This window comes from Mycteria americana, chromosome 12 (assembly GCF_035582795.1).
Source record: "Mycteria americana isolate JAX WOST 10 ecotype Jacksonville Zoo and Gardens chromosome 12, USCA_MyAme_1.0, whole genome shotgun sequence".
In the NCBI taxonomy this organism is placed as follows: Eukaryota; Metazoa; Chordata; class Aves; order Ciconiiformes; family Ciconiidae; genus Mycteria; species Mycteria americana.
This window is the reverse complement of record NC_134376.1, coordinates 19,195,467-19,210,107: the sequence shown is the minus strand read 5'-3', so window position 1 is coordinate 19,210,107 and position 14,641 is coordinate 19,195,467. Positions and strand designations below refer to the sequence as shown.

At 53.2% G+C, this 14,641-nt stretch overlaps 1 protein-coding gene across 2 annotated transcripts in view; it reads right to left on the bottom strand.

The window, feature by feature from the left end:
- The window catches only part of LOC142416257 (ankyrin repeat and fibronectin type-III domain-containing protein 1-like), a 257,068-nt gene that overhangs the window by 165,044 nt on the left and 77,383 nt on the right, over positions 1 to 14,641 (bottom strand). For both annotated transcript variants that reach the window (XM_075515582.1, XM_075515581.1), the window contains exon 4: positions 11,904 to 12,121. In XM_075515582.1, the coding sequence (XP_075371697.1) occupies positions 11,904 to 12,121 (218 nt within the window). The remainder of the gene's footprint in view (positions 1 to 11,903; positions 12,122 to 14,641) is intronic.

Below are 14,641 nucleotides of genomic sequence, written 5' to 3'. Positions count from 1 at the left end.
CTTTGCCCAAGGAGCTGAACCACCTCCAGTCTGCGCCCAGAGAGACGTTATGGTGCCCAGCATGTTCCCACGTGCTGGGGTGGGCACTGATGCACACGCACGGAGGGTGACAGGAGACACATGGCAGCACAAGTTAGACACATCACCTCTCCCCCTTACGTGCCAGTGTCCCGTGAAGCAGGGTGACGGCCATCCTGGCCCATCGCACTGCCAGGGAAGCTGCTCATGCAGGGAAGGGCTGGGGCTGAAGATCAGCTCTGCCCCTGCCGAGCTCCCATGGAAGCTGCAGACACAGGAGGGGCAGGTGAGGCAGTCTTTGTGCGAGAAAAAGCTCTATTCAGATACAGTTTCTGGTCTGTAACAACATCCCCCGAAGTCACTTCTTCTGTAGTTGAGGTCCAGCAAAGCCAAGCAGGCAGCAAACCCTACATTAGGTGCTGGGACCCTGAGTGCCTGCAGCAGGACCAGCACGCTCTGGGTGGCACCAGGGTCACGTCCCAGCACTCTCCCCACCGTCACGGCTCATGCTGGAAAGCAGACGGCAGGAAAGAGCCAAGCCTCGACTCCAGGTGCAGATGCAGGGGAGAGCGCAGAGCCCTGACAGCGCTCTGACCGATGAACTGTCAGATGCAACCACTGCGTTTGGACACAACGACTCCCCAGTGCTTTGGGGAGCTCTAGCAGTTTTCCCCAGGCTCCCAGGTGCAAGGAGGAGTGGGGAGACCTTGAGGATTTGGAGGCTGAGGAGAACTCACACCTCTCCGGTGATGGCAGGGATAGGTAAAACGAAGCCCTTCTTCCAGAGATGGGGGAAGAAAAGTCCAAGCAGCCCGAGGAGCTGCTGCTCTGCGGTGGGTACCGGTACGCCGAAGTGCAGTGCTGCAGAGACCTCTTGCAGTACACAACTGCTACTGCACCCACGCCCCGACACCACGGAGCATCTCTTGGAGCCACATGGTTTCTAACAGAAAAAGCAAGCTTTACAGCACACTAGTGATTTATCCTGTGCATCCCGAGGCAGGCTGCAACTAGTGAGGCTTCACAGCATCCAGCACACACAAAGTGCCACCTACAGACAGCCACGACACTAAATTGCTCCCAGTTCTGCAACTGAATCCCCTTGCCAGCTCCTTGAGTCTATATGAAGCCACAACAACGTCCAAAAGGGCTTATTCAGGCGCAAGCACCTCCCTGAATGAATTTGCTTGCAGGGAAAGTACTCTGAAGTGTTTAAACCTCAGGTTGTCAAAGTACTTTCTTCATTAGCACCCTCCAATAGCTAATGAAAGGCATTTGGGGGACTGCATTTGCAAAGAGCTGCCCCATTTGCTCATGTACCTGGGGCACCCGCCTTTCTCAGATCAAGAAGACCCAAAGACCTGCAGACTGTGAGCTCCGAGTTGTAAGAGGACAGGCTACAGCAACCCGATTTGCTGTCTGATAGCTAGGAAAGCAACAGCAAGAGGGCTCGAGAGGAAGAGCAGAGGAGCAGATCTACCAAGGGAAGCACAAAAAAGGTCTGTAGGCGGACCAAGAGGCCCTATGGTCAGAAGAGGATGTGATTTACTATGCCTGGTCTGAGCAGCGACCAGTCTGGGATACAGGGACCTGCAATCACAAAGCCATTCTTGCTGGCAAACCAGAGCCCAGAAGCAAGAAGAAAAGAAATCAGGATGACAAAACCCACCAGACTGTGTGCTTTGGGATTAACAGGAACAACCCCAGCAGCTGGGATCTCTCTGGCCGGATGCAGAGGCCAGGAAGGACCTGGGCAGCGGACGTGTGGCCACTGTCACCATCACGCCCAGCTGCTGGGAGGGGACAACCAGCCAAAGGCAGGCGGAGAAGCTGTGCCAGGGAAAGGCACCTCCTCACCCCAACCAGAACCTGGTCTGGGCCCTGCCAGCACAAGCCTCCGTGTGCTCAGCAAGATCGAGCCATCCAAAAGCATTTGCTTTTCCACACAGCTGGACCATCGCTGTCTGCAGCCCAAAGCATCCCCAGCCCTCCCTGCATCGCTGAGACCCCAGCCCAGGCTGCAGCACCAACTGGAAAACTTGTTCAAGTTCCACGTTGTGAGGCACCAGTCCTACCGCAGAGGAGGAATACTCCAGCTCACAAAATAACGTCTCGCTTATTTTAAATCACTGTAGTTGTTTTCTTCTTTCACACAAACTTCAAATACCAAAGGACACAGTGCACATTTTTAGCAAGTCTAGCTTGGCGAAGCAGAGTAAAATTGGAAGTTGGCAAAGGACTCTGCTTTCCTCCTCCTCAGCCCCGCTGCTTTCTGTGCATTTGATGCTCCTTGCCCAGAAGCAAAATGCTAACGCGTCGGAGGCTGGGAAGTCGCTGCTTTTCTCTCCATCAGCTCGTCGGACACTCCCTCCACCACCTCCCAGGTCAGCCTTGCGCTCCGCCAGCATCCCCATCCCCGCGCAGGCTGCACATGGCTGAAGCCAGGCTGCTCCTTCCCAAAGCAAAGCCAGCAGAGGGAGCAAACACTGCGGGTTTGCAGGGAAATCGTGGCGGGTTTTAATTGTGGTTATTATATTTTGAATCTAGAAGCTATTTCCTAGTAGTTTGCATAAGTTATTTGGACAGGCCCAAGGTAGGACCAAAGCCAGTCTGCGTCCTTTCTTATAAGAGCTCTGGGAAAATGACATATAGTTCGCACTAGTACCCAGCCTGCAAGACGGCAGTATTCAAATCAAAACCAAAGTCTGTCCCTCAGCAATAAACACCTTCCAGATTCAAGCACAGGGGTCCACAGCTACCGTCTATTTTTAAGGCACTGTCAGAGACTGTACTCTCAAACCCCTGAAAGACTGCCCATCAGCAGGTCTCAAATCGTTTACAACAAACAGGAGAAGCTTCCCACAGATTTACAAATGCAATGCGGTTTGCCCTGTATTAAACGTTAAATATGTATCAACAAATAGGTTTAAGAGACAAATTGCTGACTAATTTCCCGCCACAGAACTGGAAAATCTCTCTAACACCAGAATTCCTGCTCCTTCCATCTGAGAGAGGGAGCACACGCCCCAGTTCTGCCTGCAGGTGCCCACGACCAGAAGAGGTTTGCTGGAGGAGGCTGGTGTACCCCACCGGGCTGTAAACACTTTATACAACCGCTCGGCATCTACGCACCCACCCCACAGATGCACTGAGCTTTTTAGCTGTGGTGGAGGAAGGCTGCCGTGGGGCCGGGGAGCGAGGGTTTGCAGAGTGGAAAAGGGAAGAGTGCGTGCAAGCTTGCGGGAACCTGCTGCATGTCATGCATCAGCACTGACCAAACACCGCACACGATGGAGACAAGCAATTAAGGCATCATCAGCTGCCCCTTTGCAAAGCCATTAAACCTCCACTGATGCAGCGCCGCATGGTTACCTGCTGCTCTCACCCAGGATCTTCTCTGCTGTTGCCAGCGTTGTTGTTGGAGCTTGTAACCTTTCCATGCTAATACACTGGCTTCGGCCACAAATGCACCCTGACCGCGGGCACGGGCTTCTTCAGCCATCCCAGCAGGCCAGCATGGGCACCACCAAGACAACTGAGAGCACCAGAAAGACGCCCTGATAGCCGAAACGTGACACAGGCAGCTCCCAGGCTGTGCCCTGCTCACCTAACCTCCACAACAGGAGAAGAATTTATGACTGAGCCAGTATTTTCTGAAAGGAAAAGAAACGATCTCTTTTGCCCGCTCGCCGCCTGCTGTGAAACATCACACTGCCTCGCAGCGCTCGCGCGGTCCCCTCGTTCTCCTGTGGGCTGTAAATTGTCCCAACGTGCCGGGTGTCGAGTCACAAGTGCTTTCCTCACCCTGTAAGCCTGTAAACCTCTGCCCGTCCCTGTTGCAGAGGCAGGTGGGTGACTAAACACACACAGACTCACCCTCACGTGGAGCTGAAGACAGGGCAGGGCTGAGCTGCCACCGGGCAAACGCTGCAGCCCCATCCCAGCTGCCCACTGCGGGTATGCGCCCGGCAGTGGCAGCGTGCTGGGAAATGCAGCCACAAATTTACAGTCCCCAAAGCAAAACAGGGGAAACCTTGCAAAGCCAGGGCAGGGTCAGGAGCTACACAAGTTCATGGAGCTCCAGGGAATCAACTCTACAAGCACCACAGCCCAGCGCTGTCCCGGCAGGTTGTCAGTGTTTCTGGCCATCTGGCTTTGTGTGATACTTGGATTTAATTTTCTTTTTCCTGTTCTCACAGAGAAGTTCCCCGCTGACCGCAGAAAGAATGGGAAGGTTAGGAAGGCAAGCACAAAGTAGCAGCCAAGCACGGTTCAGGAATATCGGAAATATTAGTCTTATGTTCATACAGATAGATGTCGCTCCAGGAAAAAAAGAGTTCAAATGACCTGCATTTTGGACATTTAAAATAGACAAAATACACCTTTATACACCTCACCACCTCCAGATTCCCCCATAAGCAGATAACCAACACCGCACATTGGCTGACATTGAGCAAAACTCCCCCTCCCAACCATCCCATCAGAGTCACCTGTGCACAAGCAGGGGATCGAAAGCCCTTTGGTGCTGCAGGGCACCTCTGCACCCATCGCTGCATCTTCAGAGATGTTTAGCATACAGTAAAACATCCCGATGTGCCCAGACCCATCCTTTCACGCACAGTGCAGTGCCAAGGAAGGAGGTTTGGGGTGAACGCCGAGTGAGGCTGCATTCCTCCACCCCTTCCCCTGCTACAGCCATCCTCCCGGTGTGCCGTAGCAACACCTCCGAGATGCCCAACCCTTGCCTAGATTTGGATGAAGCTGCCCAACATGCACAGAAAGCCCTGGGGAAGGCTGGGGGTGGGAGGGGATGAATAGAATAAACCTCCATCCATCAGGAAAGCATGTGAAAAACATTTCTGCACAAAGAGGGATGATCCTGCTCCCAAGCGGTCCGTGTGCTGTAGGCAGGCTGGCCAGGAAGGGCTGGCAGAGCCCAGGCAGGAGGTGTCACTGTGCAGAGAGCCAGCATGCACTGCAGAAGCAGAGGGGCAGGAAAAAAAGATAATTATTTGCCCATCTTGCGCCTATCTCAGCCAAGCTCTCCAACTCATTTGCATTCATACGGATCAGAGTAACCAAAATTTGATACTAAATGCCCAAGATGCAGAATAAATTCCTAGACTGGACTGGGGGATTTTTCCCCCATCCTAATAGCAGAGACGCAGCCAAGCATGAAACAGCCTATGGCAGAGGTTAACAGGAGGAGTATAACCCTCCAGTCTAATCCAGATTCTGAGAAAAACAACCACTGCTGCTCCAGGATCCCGTTGCCCTGCCCATGCCTCACAGCTCAGAGACCTGCTGACCCCGCAATGAGAGCCGGGTGCCGAAGACGCCTGGCTCCGGTGGCTCCAGCGGGGGGGGAGCCGGTGTGGCTGGCCAAAAGCCAAACTGAGTTGAGCAAGACTCACCCTCAGAAGACGCCCTCGCACCTGACCAGCCCCTCCACACCCACCAAGCAAAGCAGCAGCATCTCCCTACGGTGAATGGCACATGAGATCATTTCTGCCAGCACTGAACTCACACAGCATCTCAGGGCCACGTCCATCTGTATCGTGAGTGCAAAGCATTGGCTGCGCGTCCTCGATCCCAAAGAGCAGCCGTAGGCACATCCACCCCAGCTCGCTCAGTTTACACTGTTTATCACGGATACCTGTTCCCGGTTTGGCTTTGAAAAACTGGGCTGTATCACGCTGTCCTCATACGCCGCCAGGACACACCTCTGCCAGCCCAGCTTTGAGTGGTCCCCACAAAGCTGCTCCTCTAATTCCTCCCCACAGGAGACATTTCCCTTTGTGTGGGGATGCTAAGAGCAGACCCACAGCACACTCTCCTCTTCCCAAGCCGTCACTGCTTTCACTACAGGCATCGCAAAGCATTTGCTGGGACACTACAAGCTGCTGTTGCAAATAAAACCCCACTCACCAAAGAAAAGAGCCGGTATGTTGTGGTTTCGAGCGTTACTGTGTCGGTTCCTTCCTGCACTAATTTGCAAAGCTGAGTGATTCACAGGTGGCTTCTCCCACTCGGTGCCTGCTCCCAGGGACTGCTCTGCTGCCTGCTCTCCAGTGAATAAGCTGCTATCTGGCTCAAGTGTCACATTATTTATCAGGTTCGTATTTTTTTTTAACTACTCATCAATGAACAATAGTCAGCAAGTGAGCAATTTGCCGAGGTGGGGTTGGGCACCATGAGATGATACGCAGTGCGCATCCTTCATCTACCTTTGCCTTTACCTCCTTAAGACAGTCAATGCAATTGTGCTTTGCAAAACTGAGGGCAGCATGTGCGTAGATCCAGCATGACACTCATCGCTCTACTCCACCTCTTCATGAAACACAGTTGACCTGCCTCTTGTACGGCTCCAGTCTCTTTTTTTTTTTTTTTTTTGTTACTCTGAACTACACGGCACAAACAAGCATTGACTAGCTATTTGCTAACATTTTCTGAAATCAGGTATGAGAGAGAGAACCATTTTGTAGCAGTGCTGGAACACAACCAAATTTAAAAAAAAGGCAAGCAGGAGAGTGTTACCACTGGTGTGATTCCACTGGCATCAGTGGGATTACAGCAGGGCTGAGCCTGACTTTGCTGTCACCGTAAGCATCACACCAGAGCCTCCGGCACTGGCTGCATACAGGAGACGGCAGACTGCACCCAACAGACTCGGTAAGTCCCTGCACACTTAGGAACAAGACCAAGCCATCAGGATAATGCAGGGATGGGTCCCACTAAGCAGAAACCGTTCTGCTCTGGGCTCTGCCCAGTGTGCCTGGCACCAACAACCCAGACTGGGATATTCACATCCCACGGGCTGGTACTGCTCTGCAGCGAGGCGGCTTCTGCACAGACCCGTGCACTCCACCTCGCCAACATCACTGCAGCGTCCATCAGGAACAGGAGTTCCGGACTGATACTCAGAATCCATAGGAATAGGAAAACCTGGATGAGTACATGTCAGCTGGTGTCTGCCTCCTTCCACAGCCCAGGCACTGTTAGTAACTTCAGTGAGCACCAGATTTGACCAGGTTTCTGCCACAAAGCAAGTTTGTCTCATCACTGCCTCCTTTTCCCACCCAGGCTCTACCATTCCGGTTAGCCTTTTCTCTTTCATTGCAGGTTTTGTAAGGCAAGGATTACCTCTGCTCAATTCATCTCTAGAGCTCCCAGGACAACAGGGCTCTAAGCCTTTCCTGGAGGGCACAGACATTTCATAACAGAATGACTGCCTGCAAAAAATACCATACAAAAAAATAATAATAGTTAAAAAATAAAATAAATCAGTGCATGAGAACACAGCCAGGTAAGCAACACAACTTTGAGTCTCACCTACTTGAAACATGCATGAATTAAAGCAAGCCGAAGCGTCAGGCCCGTTGTGGCAGCACGAGGGACAGCAGAGCTGCACCAGCTGCTGTGGCAGGGCAATGCCAACCGCCACTCTCCTCCATCTCACCTGCACAAACTGGCTAACGCTTCTGTGATGCACAAAGAGCAGCATTTCATTTCGGAGGAGCAGAGGGGTCAGGACAGAGACCTGCTGCAAATCAAGCTATTGACCCATCGGCCAGCAGGCTGGGAGCCCGGGCGCTGCTGGCTCTTCATCTTGGGGAGCAGTGGGATCTGTGCTGTCAGTTTAATAGGTTTCCTTATAACATCGCAACATCAGTGGGCAATGCCAGAACACCTGGCCTAGATACAGAGTACTTCAAAATCCCAAGGGGAAAAAGAAAGAGTACAAATTCACTCAGAGCCCTGCTGTAATTTGCGCTGACTGTCCTAGCAGTCATCACAGACAGTGACTCAGTCCTGGGTGACCTCCTTTAATGCTCCACAAGGCTAATACTGAGTTTAATAGGTGCCTTTAATGATCAGGGCTCCTATGAAAACAAGAAGTTTCACCACAGCCTGTAACACAGCCATCATTGCTCTCCTCCTCCCCCCAGGCAAGGGACACTGCAGAAGGTCCAACCCCTGCTCCTCACTGCCCGTCTCGGAGGCAGCGCAGACCTAGCTGGGTGTGAAATCCAAAACAGTCCCTTGCCCATCACCGAGTGACTCAAAACAACACACGCAAGGTCTCAGAACACAGCCCAAACCCTGGCTATGGCCACCGCCTCTGTTGCAGCATGGACACGCTGGGGCAAGGCAGGGGATCCATGTGAGAGACAGATGTCAAAAGCAATCAAATGCTCCTCTTTCTCAAATGCAGAAACGTCACCAACATTACAAGCCTTGGAGCAGTTAGAAGGAAAGGCTTATTAGAAAGAAAACTCGTTCTGACAATCACAAAAATTTGAATTCATTTAAAATTCAGATTATGCAAATTCAAGTAATCTGTATGTGCAGATCCATCACATGCCAGCAGTGGGACCGCAGACACATGCCACCAGCTACGTGGCCGGGGGAAATCCGCCCTCCACCGCGCTCTCGGAGGAAGGCAGGCACGCTCACCTCCGGCAGACATGGGAAGGGCAGCCGCTCCCGGGGAACGGGCTGGAACAGGATTTGCAGGTGCTCCCTCTGCACCAGCAGGGAAGCGGAAAGATGCCTCGGCAACACCAGCAGCACTCCAGCATGCCATACCCCAGGGGTGCAAGGAGGCAAGCCTCAAATGTTTTCAGATGAGCTACAATAAATTCTCCCTTGGAGAAGCTTAGATGCCCATGACCAACTGTGCTGGTTTTGGCTGGGGTAGAGTTAATTTTCTCCATAGTCGCTAGTATGGGGCTGTGTGTTGGATTTGTGCTGAAAACAGTGTTGATAATACAGAGATGTTTTAGTTCCTGCTGAGCAGTGCTGACACAGAGTCAAGGCCTTTGCTGCCTCTCACCCCACCCCACCAGCGAGTGGGCTGGGGGTGGGCAAGAAGCTGGGAGGGGGCACGGCTGGGACAGCTGACCCCAACTGCCCAAAGGGACATCCCACCCCATATGGCCTCATGCTCAGCATATAAAGCTGGGGAAGAAGAAGGAAAGGCGGGGACGTTGGGAGTGATGGCGTTTGTCTTCCCAAGTCACCGTTACATGTGACAGAGCCCTGCTTTCCTGGGGATGGCTGAGCACCTGCCTGCCCACGGGGAGGAGTGAATGAATTCCTTGTTTTGCTTTGCTTGCAGACGCGGCTTTTGCTTTACCTATTAAACTGCCTTTATCTCAACCCACGAGTTTTCTCACTTTTAACCTTCCAATTCTCTCCCGCATCTCACCAGGGGGGAGTGAGCGACCGGCTGTGTGGGGCTTAGTTGCTGGCTGGGGTTAAACCACAACACCAACACAAAGCCTTCGTTAGGCAGAGAGCCCAATCAAATGGATGCGAGCACGCTGCACAGCACAGGATGCGTGGGCAATAGCTCTGCCCCATCTCCATCCACCCTGCCAGGTTAGGGTCCTGGCTGCCCCCCAAAAGCCCTGCATCTGGAGCCTCTGCCCTCACTCTCAGCAATGCCTGAAATAGAAAGCCAAGCAGCTGCATAACAAGGCAAAGGCAGCTCAGACTGTCAGCACGGAAAGAGCAAAGCCAGAAATCTAATGTTACGAGCTGGGTAAGTGCAACAGCCTGGAAAAATGAATCAAGCTTTAAATATGGACTTTCCTAAAAGGTCCCAGATGAGCCACTGCAGAAAAGACAAATCATATTCTCTCCTGTAAATGCTCTGCCGTGCACAGGGAGAGCAGCTCTCACCTGGCACCAATTCCTCCACCAGCCACGCTCAGAGAGCCAGGGCTGGGCAGAGCAGGCATCGCACAGCACGCCACGGCACAACACAAACCCAGGGAAAACTGCAATACCTCCAGCACGGAGATGGAAAGTAATTACCAAACCTTGGGAGGACATGGAGTCCGGCACTAGCTACCTGTTCTTGGAAATAACTTCCCCAGGTTGGCAGGACCTTTACTTTGAACTTAAAAACCAGGCTTTCTAGCTCCGTGCGGAATACTGGTCCCGTACTGGCCCAAACTAATGAGCTGCCGGCTCAGCTTCCTGCACACTCGCTGCCCCGAGCCTCCATTGAAGGGCCCTGCTGACGCCCTTTCTAGGTAGGATGAGTCTGCTTTTCTCTGTAGGTCTCACAAGGGCACAGCCCGTGGCCAAGCCTACAGCAATAACATCTTTTAGCTGTTAAATCAGAAATTATATAGGCAAGAAAAAAAAAAAAAAGAGAAAACAATCACCCTACAAAAATCCTGCTCTGTTCCTTGACGGACATAAATCAGCGCCATGGGTACACCAAGGAAAGCTAAAGGTCCCCAAAACCTCATGAAGTCAAGGCCAAAGCAAACCAGCTGCAGACAGCTCAGAGAGCTACCAGCATGGCGCTGAGCAGGCAGTGGGCTGGCCCCACGGGCAGGGGGCAGCAGGTTGCCCCATGGGGACAGACAGATCCCACCTCTCCACAGGCACAGGACGCTGGTTGGGCTGAGAGCCCACGTCCTTCCGTTGCCTTTGCGCCCATCTCCACTGCAAGAGGGAGGCTGCGGGTGACAGGTCCCACAGAGATACTGAAAGACCATGCCCAAAAGAGGAAGGGTCCCCAACATCTCGGTGACCTCCTCTCCTTCCCGCTCTCCTGGCACAGCTGGGGGCTGCAGATCTGGGCTGAAACACAGATAAAGTGGATATCCATGCCTTATGCCACAGCAGGACTGCCTCATCTTAAAACACCTCCAACGTCTTTCAGCCCCATCCCATTTCTCCTCATCTCTATCCCTGAGGCTTTCACCTACTTCCCGAGCCCAAGGCAGCAGCTCCCACAGACACGGTTCACAGGTGCCAGGGTTGTGACCAGCTCCCCCAGACTCACCCTCATGGGCATCCACTGCTGCCGCACATGGAAAAGCGTCAACACGCTGCTGAAGTCAGAACTGTCCTCTCGGGGAGACAAGGAGCAGCTACGTTCAAGAGTCCATTCAAGCACAAGCAGAGAGGGCAAGCCCCCAAAACCACACCATACAGCAGTGATGCAGCCCAGGGGACACCAGAAGTAGCACCAGCCTGTGAGACCTGGCAGGGGGATCAGCCCCTCCTCTGGGCTAGAGGAAAGCTAGCGACTTCAGGCACAGGGGGTCTCAAAAGATGTGTCTGTCCAAAGCCTACGGGCAGGGTGAGCACCGCTGCCTCAGCCGGCGGCTCTTGGCAGCACTTCGGGTCGCACGGGCACCCGCTCCTATTGTACCGATGCTCTCAGCCGTTTCCAACCAACACCGAGTCCTATTCAGCACGGGGACACCCGAGCCCTCATTACAACCCCAAGGCCAGTAACGAGGCAGGAGGAAGGCCATACGAACCCCTATATCGGGTGTCTCATGGAAAGAGAAGATGCAAAGCCCATTAAACATTGATCAGTCTCCTGCAGCTGTGGCGCAGACCTGACATGTCCTTGCATCCCGCCACCAGGCTGCTCTGAAGGGCCAGAAAGGGCTGAGCTGCCCCAGGGTCTCAGCGCTGGCTTGTTGCTCGCCCCAGCCCCTCGCTGCACCCGTCTGCAAACCCTCAGAAAGACCCAGTTGCTTGTGCAGGTGAGGCAGAGGACAGGAAAACTCATTTCCTACTTTCAGCCTTGTTTCATACTTCAAACGGCAGCGCCCAGAGACAAGGCACTCGCCCCATGCATCACCCAGCTGAGCAACAGCCGCCTCCAAGCCAGCGAGAGCCCGGCAGGGAAGCGGGGAGCCAGAAACCCTGCCAGGCGAGGCAGGCAGGGGCTCTGCCATGATGTGGGCAAACTTGAGCTGCTGCCGCCATCTGCTCCACCAGGCTGGAGTGGCCTCTTTTTCTGTTGTTTTGGTAATGCTGCACATAAAAATAGCTCTCCGACATGTCAGTGTTCTTGGGAAGCCGCTCACTTGTGAACACAGGGGGCCAGACGCCCCAATACTCACGAATTGCCGCCGCAGCTTGGTCTTGACGCGCTCGGCCTTCGTCTCCGCTGGGTGGACGGCATAGCCGAGGGACCCCAGGTGGTTGTCGACCGACAGGCTCTTCCTCATGTAGAAGGAGCGGGTGCGGAAGTAGCTGAAGGGGGCATCCTCCACTGCGGTGCCGAGCTGGGGGTCCCTGGGGGGGTCCATGCAGTCGTCCTCCAGCCGCCAGGCCTCCTCTGGGGAGCAGAAGGACATGCCACGCCATCAGAGCCACGTCCTATCCCTCCAGCCCACCAGTGGGGATGCCCTGTGGACAGCCCAGAGCCCCTCTGCCCATCTCACACCCACCGGCATGCTGTGGGGTACAGGTGCTGCAGAACTCACTGCCCGGAGGGTGTCAGAGGACACGTCCCTGCCGCAAGCCCCTGCGTACCCCTTGCACCCGCCTGCCCCAGGCAACAGCCCCTGCTCCCACCCTGTCCAGCCTCATGTACCCATAGCCCCCAAGCTCTTCCTTGGCAGGAACTGGTCAAATACAGTTGAGCACAATGAAGACTTAGACAGAGCCAGGGCCTCCAGGTACTACTGCAGTATAAATATTATTATCAGCAGACCAAAATCCTAATACTTAAAAACTTCCTGCTATTTAACTCTAAAAAGGTTATCCCAGTTAAAAGGGTCATTTATACAGAAATAAAAAGTTTCACTCATTCTTCATCACCCCAAGTCCAATAAGATATTCAACATTAAAACAAAATGGTTTGGTTTGTTTGTTTTGGTTTTTCTTAAAGAAATAAAAATCCTACAACCAGAACCACACACAGTTCTCGCTGCTAGCGTTAACGCTACACACCTGTATCAAACCTCTCTCCTGCAGGTATTCACACACTCTGTATTTGGTAACAATAACAAATCTTGCTTTGTGAATGGGAAAACTGAGACACCACAAATGTTGCAAATTGCAAAAGGATTTACTGCCATCTCCTCCTCCAGAAAACTCTTTATGGCACGGCCAAGAGCAAATCAACAGCCAAATCGAGGACAGAAACCAGACCTCCAGTCTCCTCGAGCTCCACGCAGCCCATTGCCAGCAGCATCATCTGATGCAGCACTGCAGGGCTGGAGCGCCCGGAAACAAAACCTCACTGACGCTGAGAAAGCAGCAGCAGCAGAGGACAGTCAGCATCACACAGAGCTGGCACTCCTGGGGTAGGACTGACCATATTTCATTGCAACAAAAGGGAAAATAACAAAACACGATAGGAAATGTCTCCATAATATCACCGCTTTGCTCTTTTCCAAGGAGCTTGGATGCCACATGCTTTTTGATGCCAATCTCATCTTTACATCTGGAGTCTGCCCTGCCTCCCACCCCCCAGCTGAAATCACTTCTCAATAACCGTAACAAATAAACAACAAAACCCTCTTGCTCGATTCGTGTAAAAATGATCAATTATTAGCCACTGCAGCCCAAAAGGGCATCTCACATGATTGTCTTCAGAAACTCTCCCCCTCCTGCAGAAAGCACCTTCCCAAGGCAAGATCGTTTGTCTCTGGTTTCCGAAAAACCCGGCATCTTTGAGCATGAATGACCATGACCTTGCTACGCCAGGGCTGAGGAGCAAAATACTTCCAGAGTTTAAAGCAGATGAAGGCCCTAAGGTAAAAATCAGCCACAATTTTGTGAGTGAAGTCGAGTTTACCCAGCAAGGCTGTGGGTTCTACATCGCATATGATGAGAGACGGGCTGGACTACAAGCCACCGCAGCCTCAGAGTAGCGACCAGCCGCTCCATCTTCTACATCTCAACAAACACCTCTCTTCCCCAAGCTCCCTAAGCTTTTTAAGGTGTGAAGACAGTTCACTGCATACAAAGTCCTGCCAGTGGATCTGAAGGCACTGAATCAAAACCAGCAGAACCAAGAGGACAAGAGGGAAGAAGAGAAAGGCAGACAGCTTAAAAATGTGAACAGAGAGGCAACCTGGAGGACAGCACTACCTAGCATTACATCTTTCTTTTTTTTCCTCCCCTACTTTCAATTTAATAAGCTGCTGCTGCTCCTCTCCAAATGTCAACTCATACAACACAGGAACTGCTGTTTGAAAGCTGTGATTATTCAAGGCACAAACACGTCAATCGGAGCCCAGATCCAGACTGCCATCGCGAGATAGCATCACTCTGGGGACGCAGCAGGAAGTGCCACGACACAGGCACCAAGCCCAGGAGGAGACCCACCCACCACGCAGGAAAATCGCACACAGAAGGAGGAACCAGCGCCCGTGCCCCCTGCTCATCTCCAATGCCTCAGCCCCCACCTGCACCATCCTCTGTCCCCAAGGCCATCCCTTCCCAGCCCCACAGCACGCCCAGACACGGCCACCACTGCTCTGCCGCCCTGGGCGAGGGAGGGCCAAGGCTGCAGCCTGAACACAGCCCAGCTGCCAGGGTACAAGGGAAAGGACAGCCACCCGCTGTACCACTCCTCCACGTGGGACACCTCTCCCGAGGATGAAGGAGTTGGTGCTCAAGCCCCACAGACCAACAGGGTCACATCTGGCCTCACCGATCCCAGTTTCCCACTGATTTTGCTGTTCTCAGTCCCTGCTCTCTCCAAGGGGCTAACAGGCAGCTGCATCCCCCAGCGCAGCCCTGGAGCAGGACCAGCAGCAGAGCTGCTCCCCTCCAAACCCCTCCCCTGCTCAGGCAGAAGGCCTACGGTCCCTCTTCCCCAGGAACGGGGAGCCAGGACCTTGCC